Source organism: Tyto alba, unplaced genomic scaffold (genome assembly GCF_018691265.1).
Source record: "Tyto alba isolate M040663 unplaced genomic scaffold, T.alba_DEE_v4.0 Super-Scaffold_38, whole genome shotgun sequence".
NCBI lineage: Eukaryota > Metazoa > Chordata > Aves > Strigiformes > Tytonidae > Tyto > Tyto alba.
This window is the reverse complement of record NW_024881313.1, coordinates 22,589,945-22,615,775: the sequence shown is the minus strand read 5'-3', so window position 1 is coordinate 22,615,775 and position 25,831 is coordinate 22,589,945. Positions and strand designations below refer to the sequence as shown.

The following is a 25,831-nucleotide window of genomic DNA, read 5'->3' as shown; positions in this document are numbered from 1 at the left end:
AGGTAAAATCTGCTGCTGTAAAATGAGAGTAAATCTCTAAGATGGTGTTTAGCAGACTATGATGTAGGGCCTGTGCAAACCCCTACTCTTTTTAATGGGCTCAACCCATTACCCACAAACTGCTAGTGGCTCTAACTGCAAGAACACCACAGTTACTTCATGGAACCTTCTTTGGTGACAAAGGGCTCAGCACTTATGTGGACAAAATGGGAGTTGTTCATTGCCAGCTGTTTCACTGAACTGAAGCATTCTTGCAACAGGCACATACTGACTGCAATTCATTTCTCACACCATACAAATTTCCACTTGCATCAAAAAAATCCAACATGTCTTAAAAAGATCTCAAAGTAATAACGCCATCCTTGAGGCAGCCTTTGTAGCCAGATAAGCAAACTGTTTTTAATAGAAGCTACTGATCACTCAGCACTTGCAATAATCAGGGCATTCTCACATATGAAGGCACAAAGAGAGCTGAAGGACCCCAATTTCTAATGTACATGCTAGACGTGTTCCCCATATTTTTCACTGAACAAACTTGATAACAAGGAAGAGTTAGCGTCAAGACATTATAGAAGTATTTACAGTCATCTGCAAAATTGTGTAAAGTGTGTAATTTTACTTTGGTTTGTGCTTTGCAGGGGGAAAAAAAAAGTTTCTTAATTGGGTTCTGTGCGGAGAATGGCTGAGACAACATATTCTGGTAACGTGATCCATCTGGGTTCTGCAGTGAAGCAAACAGAGGACTGCTAATTTACGGCCAAAATGTCTTATGCACTATATTAGTAGGTAGGTGGTCTCTCTTTCCGTATGTTTCTCAGTTTTCTAGCCTGATGCAGACTGATATTGAAATTTTCATCTTGAATCATAAAAGAGTTGGGTGGCATGCAAGATAGTTAATCAGATATTGAGGAAAAGTTTTGCTGTTCCCTTATTTATGTTACTATTACAGGATTCATTATGCACAGCAGAAGGCAAATGTCTCAATCTCATCAAATGCTTCCTTAAATCTGCTGGCTACACAGTGTGCAAAATTGTGTTCTAGAAGTGGATTAGTTAACTATGCGAGTTACAAAACTTCTCTGTTATTGTGCTCTGCACTTTTTAAGATGTCACAGATCGCTGCACCCATATGGTATTTATTTTCACTGACTTTTTCTATTTATGCTACACATTATACAAGATAATTGTGTTGATAGCCAGTAACCTCACTGAATGGTGCCAGAATTCTAAAAGTATTTTACAAGGTTCAACAGAATTTATTTTAAACACATATGTTGTGAAACATCTATGGAGCCACAACTTGTCAAAGGTGCGCCCAGAACAAAATGCTGGATGTGAAAACACTCCTCCCAAATTCTCTATCAATCTGTCTACACAAGCACCAGGGCATTGCTTTGCAGCTATTTACAACCCTGGCATGCTAACACCTTGAGTGCAGCAGACAGCTCTGGGTCTCCACAGCTCCAGGAGGACACACTGGAGGGAGCAGCTGGCCTAGATGGAGGGACCAGAAAGACTGCAAGTTTGCAGTTTGGAGCCTGTGGGGCAGGCTGAGACCTCCAGGGTATGATCAAGGTTCAGCCACTGCCTTCATGAAAAGGGAATGCAAAGCTGTTGTTCGCCGAATTACAGAATATTAGAACTATGGGGAACTCAGAGAATCCAGTATATTAGCTTAAAAGAGGTGAAGGAAAGCTCCTTCACTGACACAGCAGTAGGGATGCAAATGATATAAGCAGGTATGCAGGAATTACTGGATAAAATGTCTATAATGGATATGAAAAGGAGGAGGTTGGGATATTCCCTCTAATATCAACTGGGAGTGCTGGGGGAGTACTAGCCGACTGCAGAAGGCGGCCAGGTTCTGTGCTGCCCACAGACAGTACCTCCCATTGCCTCTCTCAGGGACACACTACTGAGCCAGGTGGACTATTGCTTAAGTAGATGGGTAAGAATTTTGCAGCTGACTCATGTTTGGCTAATGAGATAAATCCAGGGTTTGGCTGAGGCATCTTCTTTGCTCCTTGAACTCTGAAGAAATTCAGACCTGGATTTTTATGTTCAGTTGTGAAAAAAATAGGACCGGAAGGACAAACTTTGTGGTTCTTCCAGAGCTCTCTGCAATGCTAAATTTTTAAGTGCAAAACTGAACACACTATACTAGATATAGATATAGTATACAGATACTCTCATTTCTGTCAAAAGCAAGGTGTACTCTTACTCTCTTGCTCATGAGGAGTCTGTATCTCCAGAAGACAAACTCACTCTCTCAGTTGCAATATGGGGAAATTCGTGTTCAGCTGGTTATCCACACTGGCACCTGCAAAATCACTGCATCCTGGGGACATACTCATAGGTATGATCAAGAACACAGATATCTGTAAACTAAAACCATTCTAGAAAGTAGGAAAAATAACCTCTCTTTCCAATTCTTTAGAATACAGTTCGTTAGCACCATTTACTCCAGCAAACCTTACCTGAGACTTCTAGTTTTTCCACCACATCCCCTTTAGTCAAGGCTGCTGGCTGGGGAGGCATCTCCAGGTTAGGAATTGACTTCATAATATTGGCCTGGGCCTCTTCCAAGAGCTTTTCAAATTCCTTTCCATTATAGTGATCAAGGTTTTGTCTTTTCTCTTCCCATTTCTTTTCAGCTTTCTAGACAAAAGCAATAAAGCATCTATTTATTTTTCTGATTTCTGTTGTGATCACTTAGTTTTAAAAAAATCCGTATGTAATCATTATAGGTCAATATGTAAAGATTCTTCCAGTTCTAGTCAGCAACTAGTGGAAATATATTAACACTAACTGTACACTGGTTCTGACTTCCATTGTGCTAGGTATGACACAAACACATGACAGACTGACAGTGGCCACTGCTAACCAAAGGAACAAAGGCAAAATTTAATTCTGGGTCACTGCCTTACTATATTACACTTGTGATTAAAGTGCATGCCTGTAATAAGACACTTGTTCGTTTTCTCAGTATCTCTGTGTGAAACCACTGGAACTTAACACTCTTTCACTTTTACCTCTCCATAATGAGGGATATGGAGATCTAAAGGGTGAATGAAATCCACTGATGCAAGTGTTGCCAGAGACTCACATTATTGTTCAAAACTAAGGTGTTCTAAAAAAGGATTCTATTTTTTTTTAAATAAAGGTTATTTAAAAAAACACAGTTATTCCTTTTAATTACATGTTATTATCCTGTTGCGTTTTAAATCAGAGGGTATCTTCAGAAGTGCACGGTGTAGTTAGGAGTTAAGCATATAAATCCCCAGAATGCATTTGAAGAATCCCACCTGCAGTCTCAAGAGTGAGACTGAGCTCAGACCCAAAGAGAGGACAACTAGTTGAGTAGAATACACTGTACCTCAATTGATACAGCTCGGTTTCTGGTACTTGCACTGTGGATTTCCTCAATGAAAAGACTTTGCATGGTGGTGCCATTGACAGAGACCTGTGGTGCTGGCGTGGCTTGTGTGGGCTGGGATGCTGTTGCAGGCTCTTGCAGGGGGGCTGGTGGGGTGGCTGAGAGGTGGCCACCCGCCGGCACACCGTCGCTGTGGCTGGCTGTGGTGGGTGAACCCTGGGCATGGTTGACCAGAGCTGACGAGTGCTGAGACTGATGGATGACAACAGGCGAGCTCTGCACATGATGGACTGTCATTGTTGAGAAGGGGATGACTTCTGACTTGACTGATGACATCTGGGACTCTGACGTGATTGCCGTGAGGTTTTGCTGTGCGTGTCCCTGGGCATGCTTGAGCTCCTCCTGGTTTTTCAGAGTGTCAGCTGCAGTGGCCTTTTCCATAGCAGAGTATTGCACGGCTTGGGATGGATCCACACCCCTCAGCAGTCCTTCTGTAACATGTCTGCCCAGCCAAATTGAACACAACAGCATGGCACATGGTTAACATACAGGTAAGTCATGAGAAATACTTAATGATAAACTTTTGCAAGGGAAGTGTACCTATATCAAAAACATCAAAATGGTGTTTTTTCTTCCTGATGCTCAGATCACACGATCTTACAGCTTTCTCTCAGAGTCAGGTACTCAGAGTTCTAAACAGGCCACTTTAATTAGGATGTTTTTGCCTTTTAAATGTTTGTAAACCCTCATGGACATACCGGCACTTTTTAACCAAACCATGAGTTAATAGTGAGCTGATTTTGGAGGGGGAATGCAAACCCATTGACTTAAATTTTATATACTGTATCTAGATAAACAAGACATTCCTGGACTACTAGCACAGGAAGTGTGAGGTACGTAGAGTGTGAGGTAGCAACAGTTTGGCAAATTGCCAAAATAAAACCCTCAAGCAACGCTTCATGAAGGTCTTGTCTCTTAAGAGTGTGCGCCAGGAGGAGCTGAGGGTGTAAACAGTCAACTATTTCTGGCACCCAGCTGTAAAATGGCTGAGCTTTGGAGTGTAGCTAGCCATCAGATATCATCACTTTTTCCATTACTGAAACAGACTTTATGAGGCTTAATACATAACTTCACTGCAAAACGTTACTTTTGGTAAAACTTTGGCAGGCATAGCGTGGTGGGTTTTTTTTTTTTTCCCCCCAAACAGGGCAAGACAGGAAATAACTTGTAATTTTTTAAGAAAATTAAACTAATACGAAAGGATAAAGATGTTTATCTACATGGAAAAATAAGTGATGGCTCTTAGAAGACCTGTTACATAAACCATTTTATTCATCTGCCAGTACTGGCAAATCCATTTTACATATGCTTCAGGATATATGGAAACACTGACAGCCCTACATTCCCAACATCATGGTAGCAACAACAGGCTTTTGACTTACATTTTCTTGTAATTGAAGTAAAATTTAGACCACCACCACGGTCAGTTTGGCCTGATTCACCGGTTTCGAGTAGAAATTAAATCCAGTGACTATTGCCTCATATAAATCAGCAGTCATTTGCTGCTCATATATTCTGACAAACATAGCTAAACACTGGCACTTAGTGGACACAAATTTTATCTAATATTTCAACTTTCTGTAACATTTTCCTTGCAAAGAACAGAATAAATAATTTGCATGAATTCACAAGCATACTGAAAAGTACTTATTACTTTCAGAAGGTTTAGGATATCTGTATCCACTTAGAATCTTTTCCTGTTTTGTTTCTTACTGTTACAGTTTTGGGCATGTACATTTCAGTGTCAGAGAATATTTCTATTAGCTTAGATTCCTTTAAATGCCTACAATTAATTAGCTCAGATATGTGACTGATACCACTCTGTAAACTTTCTCATCCAGGTACTTCCCAAATCTGAAAGTGTTGAGTTCAGAGGGAGCTAGTTTCAATCATAAGATCTCAACGACTGGGGCTGTTGGTTACAACAGAACCACTGCACAGAGCACAGGGAAGGCTAATTTGGTTTCCCTTGAGAAGGCTCCAGGAAGAGTCTATAAAATACTGCAATTTGCATTTCTCAAAATTGCCTGGGGAGGAGGGAAGAACCCAAACCCAAAACCTGTTCCAGCCCTGCTTGAGGAAATTTTTTAGCTTTGAAGAAAAGAGAAAAAAAAAAATATCACCTCCTGAGCATGGTAAGGATATCGGTCATGCTGCGCACACGTTTCAACAAGCTGTCTAGCTTGTGTGGTTCTTCCTTTAGGAACCTCACGGCTTCTACCTCAATACGGAGGATCGCACGCATTTTATTCTGCAGTGTCGGGAACTCTCCTGCAAGGACAACAACTATGAAGCTCAAGAGGAAACAATAAAAGCCCTGGGGAGAAACGGATGATGGGGTGAATGTTAAATAGCTGAGCATCTGCCTCTCTCCAGGGGCCATGCAACAAGCTCCTTTAGCCTAATTTTAAGTCTTTTTGGAAGTGAAAATTAATGCCTTCAGATCAAAGGCAAAACTGTTCTCAGCTGCTGCGCTTAAAAGAAAAGAACCAAAAGTAAAAAGGAAGAGTACATACCTTTCAGGGTGGCAACAGCTTCTCCCACTTGACGCAAAAGAAAGGCTCCATCTTCAACATCCTTCAGTGTAACTGTCTTGCTGGAAGCAGTAGAGTCCCTCTTCAGGTCTTCCACAAACGTCTCCAGCTCACTAGCAAAACAAAAAAAGTGGACAAAAAAATGTAAGCAGGACTTTCACATTACAGTCAAATATATGTAAATGAATGGACTAAACTAAAGCAGAAACCTCAACTGTGCCATCTTTAAATCTGACACCGCAGGATGAAAAAAAAGCAGGGTACCACGAGGGGAGGTGAGGATGTTGCACACTCACGCTCACAGAGTAGGAACAGGCTTGTAACTATCTCAAGTCATTGATTTCTCTGACAGGTTGAAGATGTGCAGAACACACTGACCTCAGGGCAACTGTGCTACAAAGGGCGGGTGGGGTGGTGAAACACCTAACAGCCAGCCCTCTGGGGACACAGATCCCAGAAGGGTACAGACACACAGTACCACTGCATCCAGTGCTGGCTTGCACCTTGCTTTTTCACTGCTGATTCCATGCAAAGGAATATCCAACAGTGAAGTAACAACCTGAAACCTGGCACTAATGGTCCCTTGCTGCAACCTTGTTTACCTACCAGGTCCTGCTAGACAGGATACAGGGTCCTATTTCCACAAATAGCCCGACTGAAACAGCAAGTGTACATTGTGTGCAGTTCTCGCTCAGCATCTGGATTCAAGAGTGAATCACTTTAGATGTTTCTTCCAACCAGTGCTGTCCGATGCTTCCTCTGGCTCCATCTGGTGCTTCCTCATCACTTTTCCCAATATTCTTTCCAGTGCTTCCATACTTCACATAAATTTTGTCAATCCTTCAGACACATAAACTTTATTTTTGTTTTGGAGGGAGCCACTTTTTTTTTTTCTCCATTTAAGGTTGAGACCACATTGCTTTATCTGGAGTTTCCACACAGAAGCTTAAACATTTCTCAAAAACCCTGAAATGCATTTTGCACAACTATACAAACACCAATGTGATTACCTTAAACGGATCATCTCTTGAATATTTATTCTAAGAGGAACCAACGTCTATTAAGATACCAAATTTACTAACAGGAATATTCTGAGAATCAGCTTAATTGTATAAAACAATGAAAAGAAAACTCTGAAGTGATAGATTAGTTACTCAGTTTAATCTAATTTTGGGCCTCATTTCTCACATCTACTCAGGCAGCAGTTTTGCAGTTTCTGTAAGAGAACCAAGGTACGGGCTGATTGTCTGAAAAAGTGTAGGGGAAGTCTGCCTTCTGCACCAACTGCAGGTCTTGCATTTCTACATATTCACCTTGAACTAGCACTGCCATGAAAATCCAGCAGAAATTTACTTATCTTCAGCCAGGTGACTTCCTAGATCCCTCTCAGTGAACAGGTGACATGGGGATGAAAAGAGAGGAGTACATTGCCAGTAATGGCATAAAAAAAAAGGAGAAAAATCCTTGCAGCACCACCCCGCATTTAGGTCAATTTAAAGTGGAAGCAGAGTCACACAGAACAATAAATGGCAATACAATAGTACTTCTGATAGAAAAACAGAAATAGTACCAGGAACCAAACATCAAGTGCACACAGCAAAGAATTAATTTCAATCCAAAGATTAAGAACTTGTGAAACTGTAAACCAATTTTGAATTAAGATTTTTAAGTTGCTCCTGAACAGATCACAAACAAGTGGAGGTAAATGATCCTGTTCCCATTTTAAGTCCACTTCTCCCAAAGACTCTGCCTTGAGAAAGCTGGGGGAGTCACGACTTCCACTAGCACAAGCATATCTGCAGGAAACAATCCGCTGGACCACACGATGGCAGCAAGGGCACGTTTCTCAGGGTACTTTTTCAGCGGCAGAGGCTGCAACAATGCAGATATCTGCTGTCTCTGTGTTTGCCTGCCTTTGCAATAAAAGGCACAGCTACAGGCTGGGAAGGAGCTGGAAAAGTAATTCAGCTTCCTGTCACTCCCTTCAACACTAAGGCTCCTGCCCTCCAGAACGGTGCCCTACAGTCATGCATCCTCCCTACTCCTAATGCCCTGATACCAGCACTCAGGGTAGGCAGTGCCACTTTGGGAAGCACAGGGCATCCTCCCTCCTTTTTGCAGCTCAGCACTGGAAAAGCAGCTTCTCAGATACTCACATCCACCAGGGAACAAAAAAGATAAGAGAAGAAGCTTAAATTTGTTCATGGGTGGGAAGAAGAGAAAGGAACAAACACAACAATGTTACCGTGTTTTGGTAGGTTTATGATTGTTGGAAATGTAGGGATAAAGGAGACTTCCAGGTAGCTGACAATGGCTTTCTTTCCCCTTTGTTCTTTGAGCAGTAGAAATGGAAGGGTGTCCTGGTTTCAACTGGGATAGAGCTAATTGGTTTCTTTTTCATTCTTTCTTAGTAGCTAGAATAGTGCTGTGTTTCGGATTCAGTACGGGATTTGGCATGAGAAGAATGTTGATAATGTACCGATGGTTTCAGTAGTTGCTAAGAAATCAAGGACTTTTCAACTTCTCATGTCCTGCTAGTATGCAGGTACACAAGAAGCTGAGGGGGAGCACAGACAGAGTAATGGACAAAAACTGGCCGATGCTCAGTATATAGATAAGGGTTGATCAGGAAACTCCACTCAGGTTTTCAGGATGGTGGTTTCAGGATTCTCTTTTCTCTAGGATCACTAGCTGGGAACAGGCTGCACACGGGTCAATGGGTGCTGAGCACTCACATTGTGCATTACTCATTTGTATTTTCTATTATCACTATTGTTATTATTATCAATAATAATATTAATGATAATAATAATTTATTTTATTTCAATTTCAATTTAAATAAAAATAATTTTATTTCATTTCAATTATTAAATTGTTTTTATCTCGACCTACAAGTCTCCTTATCCCTCCATCTCTCTCCTCTATTCCTCAGGGCTAGCTGAGGGTGAGTAAGTGGCTGCATGGTGTTTGGCTGCCAGCCGGGTTTAAATCACGACAAAGGGTCATCATAAACCCCTTTGATTCCATACAGTGATACTATCAAACAAGACAACTGATCCTGAAATTACTCAGGGGATACTATACTATACTGCCTCATGTTGCTAACTACAAGGGAAAAGAAACTTCAGCCCTCAGGAGCCAAAGCCTGAAACAGATCCAGCGGTCTCCAGAATTTCTCTTCTGTATCTGGGGAAACAACTTAGCTTTATAGATTATACTGAGCAAACACAATTAACAAGACACTCACATTAATGCAGTTTCAAAAGGCTAATACAAGATAAATGATTTTTCTGCATCTATGTTTTACACAGGGGAACTGAAGCAAACTCTTATGCTGAGATCTTTCTTTAGGCAAAAAAGCATCAGAGGATCTGTCTCAGACTGCAGTATCAGTAGAACAGGTTACAAACCAAACTGACAAAATTAATAGTAACAAATCACCCAGACCAGATGGTATTTGCCCTGGAGTTCAACAGCAACTGGAGAATAAAACAGTCGAAGTATTAATGCTAAGCATCTAACTTCTTGATTAAAATTGCTTTGGCACCAGAGTAGTGGAAAGTGTCATAGATGATACAAATAAATTTTTCAAAAGGGGATGGGGCTATACAGGGAACTGTACTCTGGTGAGACTGACACCCAGACTGGTGTAATTGATAGATACCAAAATAAAGAATAAACAATAAAGAATTAGTGGACCAATGAATAAATATGCTGTGTTAAGGAGAAATTAATGTGATTTGTGTAAAGAGAAGGTAAGTCTTAAAAATCCACAACAACAAAAACATGGGGACAAGCTATAGTCCAAAAGGCTTTCAGCAAGGTACTTGAGCAAAAGCTTTCAGGAAAACAAAGTTGCCATGGGACAAGAGAGGAAATCCTCTCATGTTAAAGTATGGAAGTAAAGGGAAGGGATCAATGAGCAGCTTACTCAATGTATGTAGTTTGCTCGTGGGTTCCACAGGGATTGGTGCTAGGGATGGTGCTTTTCAACATATTATAAATTATTTAGAAAAGAGGATGAATAGTATAGTTAAAAAAATCTCAAAAGTATATTAAAATATTCAGAAGAGTGAAAATGAAAGGTGACTGCAGAGGGCTGCAGATGGATGATTTGATATTAACTGACCAGAAGAAAAACAAAGATTAAATTAACTCCTAGTAAATGTAAAGTAATGCTCATGAGGAGAAATAAAAACAAAACCAACCCCACCTAAAACCAACAACTTCTCAAACCCCTAAGTTTTTATACACAGTAATGAACTTTGAATTGATAATCATCCATTGTGAGCGAGATGTTGGATTTGTAATGGAAAGCTCATATGGAACATGAAGACAGAGAAGCCATCACCAGGCCACTGCATGAAGTCATGGTGTGCCCACATGCGATACAGCTGTCTCTTCCCAACCTCATCTCACAGATGCACACTAGAGTTAGAAAGGGCATAGAGAAAGGCAACAGGATGATGAAATGTATAGAAAGGCTTCTACAAGAGGAGTAACAAAGCAGACTAGAAATCTTCAGGTTGGAAAAGGCATGAGTAGGAGAAAAGGAAGTGGGACAGCATCTATAACCATGACTAGCATGGTGAGGTTGAATATTTTGCTGTGCATGATTTAAAAGTTTAGGGATTGAGTGACAGATGATAGATTCAAAAACATGGAAGATTATACTTGTCCTGGTTTTGGCTGGGATAGAGTTAATTTTCTTCCTTGCAGCTGGTACAGTGCTGTGTTTTAGATTTAGTGTGAGAATAATGTTGATAACACACTGAACTTTTATTGTTGCTTAGCAGTGCTATCATAAATTAAGGATTTTTCAGTTTCCCATGCTCTGCCAATGAGCAGGTGTACAAGAAGCTGGGTGGGAGAATGGCCAGGACAGTTCACCCGAACTAGCCACAGGGATATTCTATACCACAGAATGTCAGGATCAGTATATAAACTGGGGGGAGTTGTGCAGGAGGGGCAGATCGCTGCTCAGGCATCAGTCAGTGGGTGCTGAGCAATTGCATTGTGCATCACTTGTGTTTTTTTGGGGTTTTATTTCTCTCTCTTTTTATGATACTCCTTTTCATTACTATTATTACTGTTATTATTATAGTTTAGCTTAGTTATTAAACTGTTCTTATCTCAGTCCCCAAGTTTTACCTTTTTTTCTTTTCAATTCTCCTCCCCATCCCACTGGGAGGGGAGAGGAGTGAGAAAGCAGCTGCATGGTGCTTAGTTGCTTGCTAGGGTTAAACCATGACACTACCCAAAAAAGAATTACTCTATAGAATTCATTGTGCCTATACATTGTATACAACAAAGTTCATATAAATTTAAAAAAATGCATAAGTTCATTAAAAGTAAACAATCCATTCAGAGCTTTTACATATGAAGATACCATCTCTGTCTTGGAAAATCCCTGCGCTACAAGTAATTAAAAGCAAGGAGATGTGCTCTGAGGATTTTGCCATGTTCTTATATCCTTTCCCAAGTATCTGCTACTAGTGTCTCTCCAAGACTGCTAAGTGAAGTTTTGCTTTTACCGAGCAAGGTTCTTATAATACAGTCTGATGCCTTTCCTAACAAAAATATAAACTGTAATTTACCATGGATCAGACAGATTGGATGTAGCTATAATTTAAATACTGTGCTTATAAAGCCCTCTCTAAGTGCCTACAAGAATCTACAACATATAGTAGTCATACCTGTAACATGCTTCTCACAACATAAATACTTCATTAGTCAATGTTTCATCATAGATTGTCCTTGGTCTGGTAAATTTTAAGGCTAGCATCTACAACCCTGGAATTGTCATATATAACATCTGCTGAATCAAAAGACTAGACAGAAAAAAACCTACCCAGTTAATTCTGAGAGTATATTTCAATGTTACAAGTGTGCATTAATACTACATTTAACCACATTCCTCAGATTTCATCAGATATCTCTGAACTGTAACCCTGTTACAGGTGTGACACACACGGGCACACTTCTGTAGGCACCATCATGAATAGCTGCTCAACAGAAAACTTGCTCTGAAATGTACACCAACATTTCTGCTGTTTACAACATGAAACTCTCAGTATTTTTATTTCTTTATTTCCCAGCGATAATCTTCAGAATTGCAGGAGAGGTTTTTAAGCTGAGATTTACCACTTCAGAGCACTAAATACACTTTCATAAGTATTGCAGAAATCCTTAATATCCCTTGTCTTGCATGAAGTCTGTCTACTGAGTTAGTCCTATGATTTAGGTAAGGTCAACAGGGCAACAGTTGAAATACTAGAGAAACAGTATTTTTTTTTTTGCCCTGTTGCTTTGCATTTGTTTATATATCTGCACTGGGATTAGCTTAATTAAAAGTTCCTACCTAGAATGTCAACCCTTTCCTGAATACTGCCAGTGACATTTGATGTATAATTTTGTGATGTATGCACTTCATTATTAACAGCCATCAGCTGTTGAACTTAAAGCATTGTTGTCAGATGTGCTTTTTCTTTTGGGCTCTGATCCTGCAAACATGCAAATACATGATAAAGAAATCTTATTGGACACAACTGATGAAAAATAATTGTGTGTGATATAGTATTTGTTTCTAGGATGTCTCTAAAAGGGTTAATCTAATATTTACAGCCTATGAATGATCCAAGTAAGGCATTTTCCTGTAACATTAAGTAATGAAGTAGCACAGAAGCAGCAGAAACTCTGTGAACAGAAAAAATTCCAGACACTGATAAAACAAAACCATATTGCAGTAAAAGTTGCATCCTAAATGAACAGCTGTAACAACTAATGCCATTTGCACTTGACCTCACTTAGTATCCATTTTATGAGGCAATGCAATAAACAGCCATCACACAAATTGTTCCTTCCACAGAGAACAAACAAGATAGAAACTAGGCAATGAGGTACACAGGAATGAAGTGACGAACATGAGGGTAATTACTTAAGACTATAACACAATGTTATTTAAGACTACAAACCAGCTGAGAGGATTATATACACTAGCATAGACTGTTACTACACATTCAACTTTTCTTCACAGAAAACATACACTCCCTTCATAGCACTCTACTTTGTCTCTACAGATGCACCATTTTTATTATAAATCTTACTCATCTGACACACTGATCAACAGGAAAGATTTACTCTCCTTAGCTGTCAATAACTGTACTCCTAGGGCTCTTCAAACATCATTTCCCATGACAAGCTGACTAGAAAGTTTCTCTCTTATGGAGCAACTCTTCATGTGTGAACGAAATGCAGTAATGAGAAATAATTAGATATAAAACATCTTACAAATGTGAGTGTTAGAACTAGTTAAACTGTTTATTGATTTCAGCTTCATCTTGTTTCCTGCTGACTGAACATGGACTAAAATAAAGAACTGGATCCCACCAGTCTTGGTAGGCTGAAATTTTTTGGGAAAAAAAAAAAAAAAGAGAAAAAAAATTCTTACAAACACCCTTTATGCAGCAACAATAAAAAAAGAGAAGTATTTTTATCTGCAGTTAAATGTATAGAAATCCTGTATGTAAATTTTAGATGAAGACTGGCATTGCTGGCTGCAATTAAACCTCAGTCCTCTATGAGCTTCTTCTCCTTTTCCCATGCAATAGCCAAAGCACTTACTATTGAAATCTGATTGTCATACTTAAAGCCAAACTCATTACCTTCCTTTGCATCCATTTGTTCTTGAGGAAATTCCTTCCTCATTCCCTACATCATAATACATAAAGCTGAAGGGGAGAGCTAGGGTAGGGGGAGGCTTTCAGAAGATGGAGGTAGTCATGGTCCTTATAGTCATCTGTCCCTTTACAGGGGACTTCTGAAGAGGTTGAAACTCTATATACTGGTGAGACTTACCCAGTGGGCTGCCAGAAGGTCTCCCAGTCAGGACCAGTGATTTGTACAACACAGACACAGTTTTACAGCCAATATGAGTGCAAGAAAACACAGCTAAAAGAGCATACATGGGTGCCGTTTCACTGAAGACAGTGGTGAAAACTACTACTTTATGGAAGAAAAAGCCAGGAAAAAGCAACGCATTCTAAGAGGTTTCTCAACCCACCATAACTTCTTCACAATCTTTTCTTCCTCATTGAGGTATTTCTGTCTTTCTTGTTCCACCAGGTTGCGCTGTCGCTGCACAGGATCTTCAAGCCTCTTCACTGTCTCAATCATTTTGCCATTGATTTCCAGCTCTGCTTTCTTCACCATTGCCCTCAGCATCTCTTGGTTCTGCAGCTGTTGCACAAAAGAAATCAACTTCAATTATTCCTGCTTGACTGACAACCCTGGCAACAGAACACATTGCAGAGCACAGAAAAAGGTTGGGATAAACACAGACCTACATCAAGAGAGAGTTTTTACCTTCTTCTTTCCATCCTTAACTTTACCTATAAACATTATTCCATGAGGAAGTGTTAGGGGTGAGAAAAGACTAAATCTGATTAGTTTCTAATATATATAATCTAACTTCTGGTTTCAAGCTGACAAACAAAAGATGTTGGGATCAGTACACCACATTCAGTGCATAACTTCTGCAAGGATTGTGGCCCCTTTATTCTGCTCAGTCCAGCATGAATCAAGAATTAATCACACCTCACTAGAAAGCCGGAAGCTTGACTTCCACTTCGCACATATCTCGTAAGCTTATGCACTGCACTGCCCATACGTGCCTAGTGGCTAATCCCACACATTAATGTCAAGGCTGGAATGCACTGCTGTTCTCAGAATGGAATTTTTCAGTCTCTCAAGTGGCAGAGGAAGGATTGTGCCATCTGGTGTAATTTGGTACAGACATACAGCTCATCTGCAATACATAAAATCTCCCTTACACACAAAAAACCCCCCCTTTATAGTACAGTAATTTTCTGAGAACCATAAAAGTCACACCTTCTTTCTTGTCCTAGCTTTATGTTAAGTACCTAAAGCATTCATTTTCTTACTGATACTGTTTGCAGAGCAAAACACAGCTAAGAAAACAAACTTACACTTGCAGGTAGCCCTAGAGCAGCTCACACAAACCAAACCTGTTGAAGTCTCTTATGCAAATCACAACACTCAAAGTGATAAACAGGACTCTACCTAGTCACAGCTTTAGGACAGAGGCAACATGAACACAACTCGGCTAGCCCAGCAGCCATCTCATACTGTGAGATTTCAAAGAACACCTATGTCAATTGGGAGATTAAGTTCCAGTTTTAAAACTAGCAATCGAACTGTCAGCTGTCTTCTAAACATCCAGGCTTAACAGCCAAACCACATTTAACATACGAAGCAAAACCACTGCCTAATAGGAAGAATCACAAAAATGGGTTACCTACAAGACAGAATAATGCAACAAGACTTCTTTTTAAGTTAATTTAAGAGAATTCACGGGAATCAGAAGGTAAAAAAAAAACCTTTGCCAGGTCATTTTTTCCAATCAGTATGGGAATTAGAGGAACAAACTCAACTCTCCCCTCCTGACTCTTCAGTCCTTGTGCCTGACTGCCTTCTCCAGCAACACAACTGTGATGAGAGGGAGGGTAACACTTCATGGAAAGTGTGCGGGGGGGGTCTGAGCTGTGACAAGCGGGAGGTGTTAGCTCAAAACTCAGCTGAAGATAAGTGTTAGCAGTTAGGGAAAAAAATGAAGCTGGAAAACATTTGAAACAGCACAGATTTATAAACATTGTCAGCTGCTTTATACCAGACCGAATTCTTTTGAAGACAGTGCATATGTGTATTTTTCCCCACTATGGGATTAATGTTTGGATTTGATAAATTAAAACCTCTTACAGTGAGGCCAGCACAGCTATCTGAGACACACATCTCTTTCATTATGCCATATTTTCAAGAAGGAAAACATAAATGAATGAACAAATGAGTGAATGAGAATGTAACACTTCAGTCATACAGTTTATTCACAGCTCTTTAAAAAGTGGGGAAATTTGACACAGGGAAGTGACTTGGGATATGTGAAACAACTGATCGGAGGTCAGTGAGAAGGTCAGTAACACAGTCAGACTTAAGTCTCAGGTGTCCAGAATTTAAGTCCTCTATGTTCCTGAGCTGGTAACAGTGACTCCCAGTAATACCAAAATCAAGTATGTGTGAGTGTGTGGGGTTGTGCAATGGCAGGTACACGTTTTTCCCTATTATGGAGGTATACGGGGGAACTATATTTATTGTAGTGACAACTACAGGTAAGGTGCTTGCCCCTTCCACTTATGCAGTGCTTGAACAATATTAGAAATTTTCAGTCATAAAAATTCATTAATTTCTGTTAACAAGATTAGGGAATAAAAATATAACTCAGCAATATTTCAAAAAATTTGTATGCTGAGGACTCTCAAACAAACCTCAATGTTTGGAGTGACCTCTTGACATCTAGGAAATGGCTCATCTTGCTATCAAAGAGATGTTTTTGGCCATTTCTATGAAAATACATGCAACACTTGGCTAGTTCTGAAAAACCTGATTTTGTTCATGCTTGGGGAACAGGGACAGAAGATGAGAAGGGAGAGGTACAGATCAGTGCAGAGAGAGAAAAGGAACTAGGAGAGAGGAGTAATTGTGGGTTTAAGCAGGGCAGAGTCACTAGCCAGAGGACAACATGAGGCAGGGTGAACAGAACCAGAGGAGAAGAGCTGTGGCTAAGGAAGAGGCGGCCATCTCTGGCTGCTATAGCACATTTACCTGCACATTCTGGAACTGAACTTGATTCTCACCTTTCTTCTGTCAGAGGGTATCAGATCTGTGGCTCCCTGGCTAACTGCACACCCCATTTGTCCCTCAGACCACTTCTGCCAGTTACTCCACCACTTCAAGTGGTAGAAGTTTTATGGATCTGACAGCTTTATTTGGGTTCCACAGAACAGAACTTTTTGTACTTTAAGTTTGCTTGAAAACAAGCCAAATAAACAAACTTAGACATTCACACTTGAAAAGAAACTTTGTTAAAACAGTGTTCAAGTTCCAAAGTCAAATGCCCAAAGGTAAGGAAAAGCAATGCCGGCTTTCTTGTCACCACCGAATGGCAATTTATTGCTAATGAGTTAAATTGACTTATAACTGCAAAGAGCAATCAAAGAGAAAGAAATTTAACATGCTTTTTTAGAATTCTAGCATCCTCTCTTACATTCATTATCACTGATTCTCACTCGTAGCCTCACAAATCTCTCCAGTTACCTACCTTGTCCCTCTTCTTCGGTTCCTGCCCCAGCCATTATCTATCACTGCTCTCACAAGTACCCCTGCACTGCCTCTGGCACCTACTTCAAGAATAATCTGATAATCAGTTTTGTTCACTTTGAACCAATTATTTACTATGAGACAGGTAACTGGAAAACCAGGTATTAGTTCACAGCCCTGCTTCTCATTAGGAAACAAGCATGACCTGTCCAGTGGAAGCTTCCCAGGCCCTGCTGGGAGAGGCTTCTGGGCCACCCACCTCCCCACACACTACAGTGCACAGCCACAAACAGGGACTGACTGCCTGCAACTAGGGATTTCTGTAGAATCTAATTATCTAACTCCTGAAGTTTGTTTACCATACATAGGCAGCTCAAAACATACTTGAATTTATAATTCAAAGTTACACTTGTAAAACTGAGCATCATATACCATTAATGACAGTATTATATTTTCTATCCTCTCTGCAGCACTCATTTCCCTGCAAATAATACACTGAGTGAAGGAAAAGCATACATGCATAGACATTCCTAACATCATATCGAACTGCTTTCCCCTGAAATGCGTTCAGTTAAAGAAAGGAAGGAATAGACAAAAAAATCCAATGTACATATAAGCTAATGATATATACCATGAACATGTACTCTAAGGCTTGGTTCAAACCTACCACTAAGAGTTCGCATCATCTGTGAGTGCAGAATTAACAACCCCACTGAACTCATCATGGGCACCAGTCTTACCAACAAAAAATGCATCCAGGACACAGGCTGGGTTATAGCCTATCTCTGTCAATGAGACAGCACCACGAAACTAGTCTTTCTTGAGTATCTCTGAAAACCGAAGAGCTTAAGGAAGATGCTAAAGGAGTAGCAAGAACTGTATCTAACTTCTAGCAACAGCCATGATGCGAATGTCTTTATATCAAGAATCTCTGGTTATAATCCAACCACAAACAGAAACAGTCTTAACTTTTTGGTTGCGTCTGGTAACATGTACATTTAACTGGTGTGTGAATTAATACATCTGGATCAATTGCTGCTGGATATGTTTTAAAAAGAGGATTTTGCCAGCACAGACAAAGGCTATGTGAATGAATAGGTCTTTTCCATTATGTGTTCCTCTAATTCTACTAGGCAAATAACTAAGAAATTACAGTGACAGCATCAATTGAAAATTAAACCACAGAGAGTATCAAATATAGTGTTATGTCCTGTTCCTGTATCTTAGTTAACCTGCCAACTTTTGTGCCTGTGCAATCATGTTTTCAGTTCTTTGGAAGTGTTTCTTTTAGTCTGTCACTGTATGAAAAATTCACACAAACAGGAACAAGCTGACTGCCAACCTAGGAGAAACAGAGAATGTGAAAAAAATGAAGCACTGTCATATTATGCAAACAACCTGGAAAAACAGAAAAATAATTTTCTTTTTTTACTTAGAATTATTTTCCACAAAACATAGCGCAAATTTTTTTAATTAGAAGTGTGATATTTCAACATTTTTCAGTTTAAAACACTATCTGTTTCACTTGCTGCCCTACAGACTGTGAGCTCTTTCTCAGAATAATTCCACCCGTTCAGGAAAGCCATGACAAAAACTCACTCTCATGAATGCAATTTATATGTAATATGACAAAGTTTCCCTTGAGACTTCCATCCAACTATCACAAATTTGTCCACTTCCTAGTGGCACAATGCACCAAATTTTCTATAATTTCTGAAATAAGGGAAGCCAGCCAGCGTAAATGAGCACACTTGGGATATGTCCTTTTTTCCTTCTCAAGACTTCCTTGGCAGCATTGATTTGTGCAGATGGTACAAGTTTCTTCACTCCTGTGCGCCATAATGCTATATCTGATCAAAAGCAAGGTTACTGCCCTGGGCAGAGCCATGGAGACAAGGTACAGCTGGGAAATGCCACCTCCTCAGCGAGCAGGCCCTGTGAGAACAATGCACTCACTGCCTCCAGCACAGCACTGCAACTTCCATCCCACTTGATGAAGCCACATGCTAAGCACAGCTGGTGGCCAGACTGCAGGCATTTGCCAAGAGCTGCATTTGGCACATGGGGTTACAGAAGGACAGAGGGGCTGCAGTGGTTTGCAGCACAAATGTGGAAGAATACGCACTTAAGCGCAATGTGCCAGGGCAGAGATCCTAAGCGAGAGCTTTGAAATTAGATGGGGACCATAATGGCTGGCATGTAGGCAGCACTGCTGCGAACAGCTTTTGAAAGATACATTTGCTACAGGAACATACTCATCCTAAACTGAAAATGTAACTAGTTGGGTGCTGTATCACAGGCAAAGGTCACCTGGCTGACACAACTGTTTGCTCCAAATACCTCCTGCCACCTATTCATTACCAGCAAACTGATCACAGGACCTTGCTGTCACAGCATCTTCAGTCTTGGCCACATTATCTTTACCCTGATGTTTACCTCACCCCTCTGTTCCCTTGCCCTACAATTGGTTCACAATTCAATTTCCTGTAGTTAAGGAAATGAAGGAAAAACATGGTCTGAATTCTGATTTGTATTATCATTATTCTGTCGCAAATTTAGTCAGCAAATCAAAGGAGATTGACATAGTACCATTCCCACATTCAAACCCACGCTGGTCTTAATAGCAGTAGCTGCAGCCCTGAAATACCAAATATGTGATGTCACTTTCCAGGCAAGAAGGACTGACAGAGTAGTAGTTCCCCTGCTGTCCACTTTGTCTTACAAGAAATTGCTTTATCTCCTTTTACATCTTTTGAGACAATACACAGTGCTCTTCAGTTTCCAATTAAGTGAAGGGCTGAAGACCTGTACAGCTGCATAAGCTTATTTTCACAGTGCCTGAATTGAACAGCAGATATTTACATTTGCGGCATGATAGTATGTCTCAACAGAATATTTTGGTTAGCTTTTCATTGTTCTTATTGTTTCTCGCTGGTTTTGAGGTGTTGATGTGTGTTGGGAAGGTACTGATAAATTGTGAATGTAAGTAGAGCACAACAAACCTCTGCAGCAACTTTTGAAAAATCTTTTTTCCTTGCTGCTCAAGTTGGCTATTCTTCTGGATTCTGTAAATACAGGACTCAAACCCTGGCTTAAGGCATGTCTACTGGTCCTCAGCTACATTTGGGTTTCCTGACATCAAAGCTGTTTATTCAGAAACTTAAAAACTGTCTCAACTGTAAACAGTGTGGAGCAGGAACATGGCTCTTCCGACATGTTTATACAGCACATAGCATAGCAGGGTCCAAACTGTAATCACAGACTTAATATTATTGTAATATAAATACTTCTGTAATGTCTAGAGCCATCAAGCAAAACTAGAAATGAAGTTTTTTCTCAGTATCTAAGCAGCAGTAGTTAAAGTGAGCTAATTCTCATACCTCTAGGACTATGCAAGTGACATATGTTAGACCAGAGTATGCTTTTGGGTCTGTAATACTTGGGTCTTCTCTTCACTAGATCTCTACTCCTGAGAATCACTCATGTACAAAAGGTAAAAGAGAGAGAAGGAGAGAAAGAACGAAAGAAAGAAAGGAAAAAGGCATTTGCTGACAGCCCACTTTCCTGTTGTTACCCAGATAAGCATACCTGTAGCTGCTTCATCTGATGCAGCTGCAGCCGCAGATCCGACACATTGCGTTTCATACCATGCAGGCTGACTTGCATTGATGGGGCTCCAGCAGGGTGATGGGTCACAGATGACTCCACAGTCGCCAACACGTTCTTCCCCCCAGATATGTTAGCAGCGCCTGCAATAAGCAACAGCACAGGTTGAGCTCACCAGCAGAGAAGGTGCAAACGCAATCCTTTCTCTGCCCAGTGAATCCACACGTATTTCACACAGATGGACAAGAAAATTACACTTGCCCATGCTCAGTCTTAACAGGGGACTGGCACCTCCTTATCCAATCCATTTTGAGGGAAGACTGTACAAGATCAGAGTGTATCTATGCTGGAACCTCAGCCATAACAGAGCACTGCATTACCACAATACTTTTTCCTACCACATATAGTGAAGATGGGATAATAAGCTCTAAGTGCAGATTACACAAAACAGCAGCAAAACAAATTGGTGCTGAAAGTAGTTTTGAGATTGTCCTCCCAGGAGCCATCTGAGGCCAAGTTGATGCAAATTCTCAGGACTCCTGGACTGCATATTTGTTGATTAATTAACACTGGAGAGAGATTCAGTCAAACTGTCAAGTATGAGGAAAAGGATTGTATAGAGAATCTTGCTTTGCTGCTTAAAGTACAATTGTATTGTATCTATCAGGTGTCTCCAACAGCTACTATATAAAACCAGGAGAAGAGAAATGAAACGATGGTGTGGCAGAGAACTGCTCTCCAGCCATGTGGCATCCACCCATGCCCCTTTAGCCTGTCATTTATTCAGGACTGTGTTTACAAAGGAATACAGCATAACACCAGGAAGTGAGCTGAGGCACACTCTGAGAATAACTGTCAGTGTCCTCACAAGTCTTTCTTTGTTAAATATTGTTGTTCCTTTACACAGCATCAATGTCAAGCTTATTCTTTTCAGTCTCAAGTACCTGGGAAGAAGCTTTATTTACAGGGTACAAGCAAATTCCAGCTCATCAGCTAACAGTCATGTTACAGCTTCTTCTAGCAATTTGCACTGACAACCCATATTCTTAAATTTTTTTTTCTTATGTGTCCCTCCCCCTCCCCACCTCCAACATGCAAAATGACAGTCAGTAGGACACACTTAATTTCCTAAGTCCAGCACTAAGTAGCCCAGCATACTCTTCTGATCACAGGGTCACATCCACCTTGTCCCTCAGGCTCAGATGGCTGCCGCTCCCTGGACTATTGCACTATCAGCCCCCCACTACAACAAAGACAATGAGGTGCTGGAGCATGTCGAAAGGGCTACAAAGCTGGTGAAGTGTCTAGAGGACAAGTCTTATGAGGAGTGGCTGAGAACACTGAGATTGTTTAGTCTGGAGTAGAGAAGACTCAGGGGAGACTTTATCGCTCTCTACAACTCCCTGAAAGGAGGTTGTCGTGAGGCGGGTGTTGATCTCTTTTCCCAGGTAACAAGTGATGGGATGAGAGGAAATGGCCTCAAGTTGCACCAGGGGAGATTTTAGATTGGACAGTAGGAAAAATTTCTTCACTGAAAGAGTTGTCAAGCGTTGGAACAGGCTGCCCAGGAAAGTGGTGGAGTCACCATCCCCGGAGGTATTTATAAGACGTGCAGAGGTGGTGCTTAGGGACACGGTTTGGTGGTGAACTTGGCAGTGTTAGATTTACAGTTGGACTCAATGATCCTAAAGGTCTTTTTCAATCTAAATGATTCCGTGATTCTATTCTATGATTATGTCACTCCTCACTCCATTTTCTTCCTTCTCTTTAAAATAAAACAAAAAATCTGAGGAAACAGGAAATAACTCATCAATGGGTCTGCACAGGGATTTTGGCCTTAATTTGCTCTCAAAAGCACACATTCTATTAAGTTCAATGAAATCAAACAGAAACTAGTGTTGCAAGCTTTTCTTTGCCTGATGAAGGCAAATTTTCAGTGCACCAAAAGGCATAACACATTCTTCTGTCTGGAATGAGTATGAACTCAAGAGTGGTAAGTTTTACTCTGGTCCTCTCATCCCTAGTAGTCTTTTTAACCAGTAAAGTCTTCAAATGTGCCCAAGTGAGTACAGCTCAGCAGAACAACAGATTGTTATTCCTTTGCCAACAGGTGTGGATACCTCAAACGTAGCCCTTTCAAAACTCATCTGGGGGAAGCATTTTTAAAGGATGGAAATTACACCAGACTATTTTTATTTTAAAATAGGCCAAAAGGTTTCTGAAGAATCATGTTTCTTGCTTTACCTCCATTTGCAATTCCTGTCAGTAAAAGCACAGGCCCCTCTGGCTGCACCCACACTATATACAGTGTGCCATGCCATAGGTTTCCAGAGAGATGCTCAAACAAAAAGCTGTTCTAGCCCGGTGCTGGCTGTTGTAATGCTATACCTTACCTAAACCTGCTCCAGCTAGATCTGCTCAGTGCTTCAACAACAGCGCTTTTCATTTCACTGCCGAGCAAGCTGCTGCACATTTTTGCTATACTACATTATGATTCCTTGCTCTCTTGACTTTCAAAGAGCTGCTTAACAGAAAGCAACACTTAAGAAATAAACAGTCCTTGTTCACTGCCATTCTGCACCCACTCCATGCTTCCGTCTAATATATGTTAATACTTATCTGTCTACATGTACACTGAAGTTTTTCCTACAGTCAAGCAACTATTTCCCTCCCACATGCACTATTTTTTCCAATTTTTTTTAAAGACAAGGGTATTTAGTTCATAAACCCTACAGACAGAAACCACCAGAGAGTCTGAAAAATGTGGATAAGCCTCCAAGAGTTCTGATCCCTAGCCACAAATCTGGACTATTTTTGAAAGCACATCTACCTTTCTGCTATTATTTGCCTCAAGCCAGAGCTCCAAAACCTCAGCCCTCGACCCTGCAATGATGCAGCCAAGGCATGAATCAGTCCCCACCAGTTTCTTCCCCCGTGCTGGACCCCAGTCAATTCACATATTTTCTCAGGAAGGGGTGCCTGCTTTCCTTTTAGTGTAGATGGACTGTGATCTGCTCCTGTAAACAATAAATGTCTCTGACTCCCTGCAAAGCAGCTCTCCTCCTCCTCTACTGCCTCAGCCACCTCTTCTCACTGTTAGACACTCCCAGCTGCCACTGTGTCCCTGTTGCACGGTGTGCTCAGAGACGGTGAAGCATGACGTGGGACTCCCGAGGGTGTGCAACGCAACCACAGACACCGATCAAGCACGGGGGTGCAGTAAGGATCAGCAGCTGATTTCTCAGAGATACATTATTTTCAACAATTAGGAACAAAAGGGCAGCTGAATGAGGGGCTGCCTCATCTAAGGAGTATAGCTCACTTTTGGAAATAGTCCCAGGCTATAGCTTTGCGATTAGATGTGTGGCCAGATGGATTGAAGGGAATGAAACACCATTGTCTCTCAGGTTTTTAAATAAACCCTTGCTGGACCTAGGTAAGGGGACCTGAATGCAAAACCCCTCCATCATTCCCTAATGCTCTGGACAAAACCAAAATGTTAATTTTTTTTTTACAGATTAATGAACTAAGCTGCCATTTTTAAAGTACAAAGAGAACTCATGTGCAGAAAGGGGAAAGGCTTGCTATTTGCCCAGGCTCTGGAAGGTAAGGAACACAACTTCCAATCCCTGACGCATGATCTTTGCTATGGTTGCAAAAACACCGCTCCCCTTCCATTTTACAGATTTTATTTTCCTTTCTAAAATGCTAAGATTTTATTTTGAAGCAGGCTAGAAAAAAAGGCCAACAGAAACGCCCATCAATGTTTCTTCATAAATTACTCATCTCCTTATTAAAGAGCCACAACATTTTCAAGCATCATTTGGGGAGACATGTGACAATTACTTAGTTCTCTTCCATCCAGTTAGAACCCACTAAACAAACAGGCAAATGCAATGTTAAGGCTGCAGTTCCATCATTAACAACCTGTTATGACCAGGTACTAAAGCACTCTTAAATAAATAAAATAATCTGTATATATTAGTGTGCAACTTCACCTCACTGATCTAGAATGAACTCAGGATCATGCTTTACCTGCAAATGCTGACAGAGTTCAAAGACTGATGTGATCTGTCTTTGAATCTGAGATAAGCAAGCAGATATGGACAATGGACAATGATTTTAATTCACAGACCATCACAGCAAGTCATACATGTGAAAAAGGCACACGGGCATGCACAGATGACAGGATAGTTCACAAAGAACAAGGAATCAAATCTGAGCCCTACATGTGTAATACTTCTCCCTGCTGTCATCTCCCTCTCTTGGTTTGTATTGTTGATGTTAGTGCAGAAAGATGTACTCCTAGAAATACTGAAATGTCCTTCTCCCTCTTCCAATGAGGCAGCAACCAGAAAAGAACTATTGTTTTTTTTTGATAATCCATGATACAATTGATCTCAATTTAATCAATGAATCCAGGATTTAATCTATCAATCTCACCATGAAAATATGACAAAAAAGAGAGTAGGTGAGCATTTCTTCAGCATATTTGTTAGTAATCTCAATGAGATTCTTCCTAGTATGGTTTTTAGAGTTACATGCTGTATCTAAGTGAAGAGTCCCTTGATGTCATTCACTTTTGATGAACTGAAGGTTATAAGGATTCAGTCATGGCATTTCTCCTAACATTAGTAGAAGAGACATGGCCAGTCTGTGGAAGGTTACTGCTCTTTGAACCCACCCCACTGAGCCTAAAGCAATAAAACACAAGAAATACAGACAAGCACGATCGTTACAAGCTTATCTTCCTCAGTGAAAAAGCATTTTTATTTAGGCTCTCTGAGGCTAAAGAGTCTGCTACAGACTGACAAAGCAAAACCATGTTAAATACAACAGTTCGGTTTATATGAAATACCAAACAGAGTGTTCACAATCTAGCTATATAGAGTTATGTAGGATTTAGAAATTTTGGTTTCTTTCCCTTCCCAAGTGAGCTGGATCTCTATTTTTTGCATGAAAGTCTCCTATCATTGGAAAACATACTATAAAGTACAGTGTTGGTTCAACATTGATGAGCCAATTTTATCCTGCACAGATGTTTTATTGTTCAGGATGGGAAGCAATTCACGTTTCTGCTTAC

General features: G+C 40.5%; 1 protein-coding gene across 12 annotated transcripts in view; it reads right to left on the bottom strand.

Annotated features, from left to right (window-relative positions):
* KIAA1217 (KIAA1217 ortholog) overlaps positions 1 to 25,831 on the bottom strand; it is a 372,126-nt gene that overhangs the window by 14,072 nt on the left and 332,223 nt on the right. For 11 of the 12 annotated variants that reach the window (XM_042801978.1, XM_032991142.2, XM_032991135.2 and 8 more), the window contains 6 exons: positions 20,731 to 20,891; positions 14,033 to 14,208; positions 5,953 to 6,083; positions 5,560 to 5,707; positions 3,377 to 3,878; positions 2,478 to 2,658 (listed from right to left, as the gene is read on the bottom strand). In XM_042801978.1, the coding sequence (XP_042657912.1) occupies positions 2,478 to 2,658; positions 3,377 to 3,878; positions 5,560 to 5,707; positions 5,953 to 6,083; positions 14,033 to 14,208; positions 20,731 to 20,891 (1,299 nt within the window). The remainder of the gene's footprint in view (positions 1 to 2,477; positions 2,659 to 3,376; positions 3,879 to 5,559; positions 5,708 to 5,952; positions 6,084 to 14,032; positions 14,209 to 20,730; positions 20,892 to 25,831) is intronic. The other variant, XM_032991122.2, reaches the window with a different exon arrangement.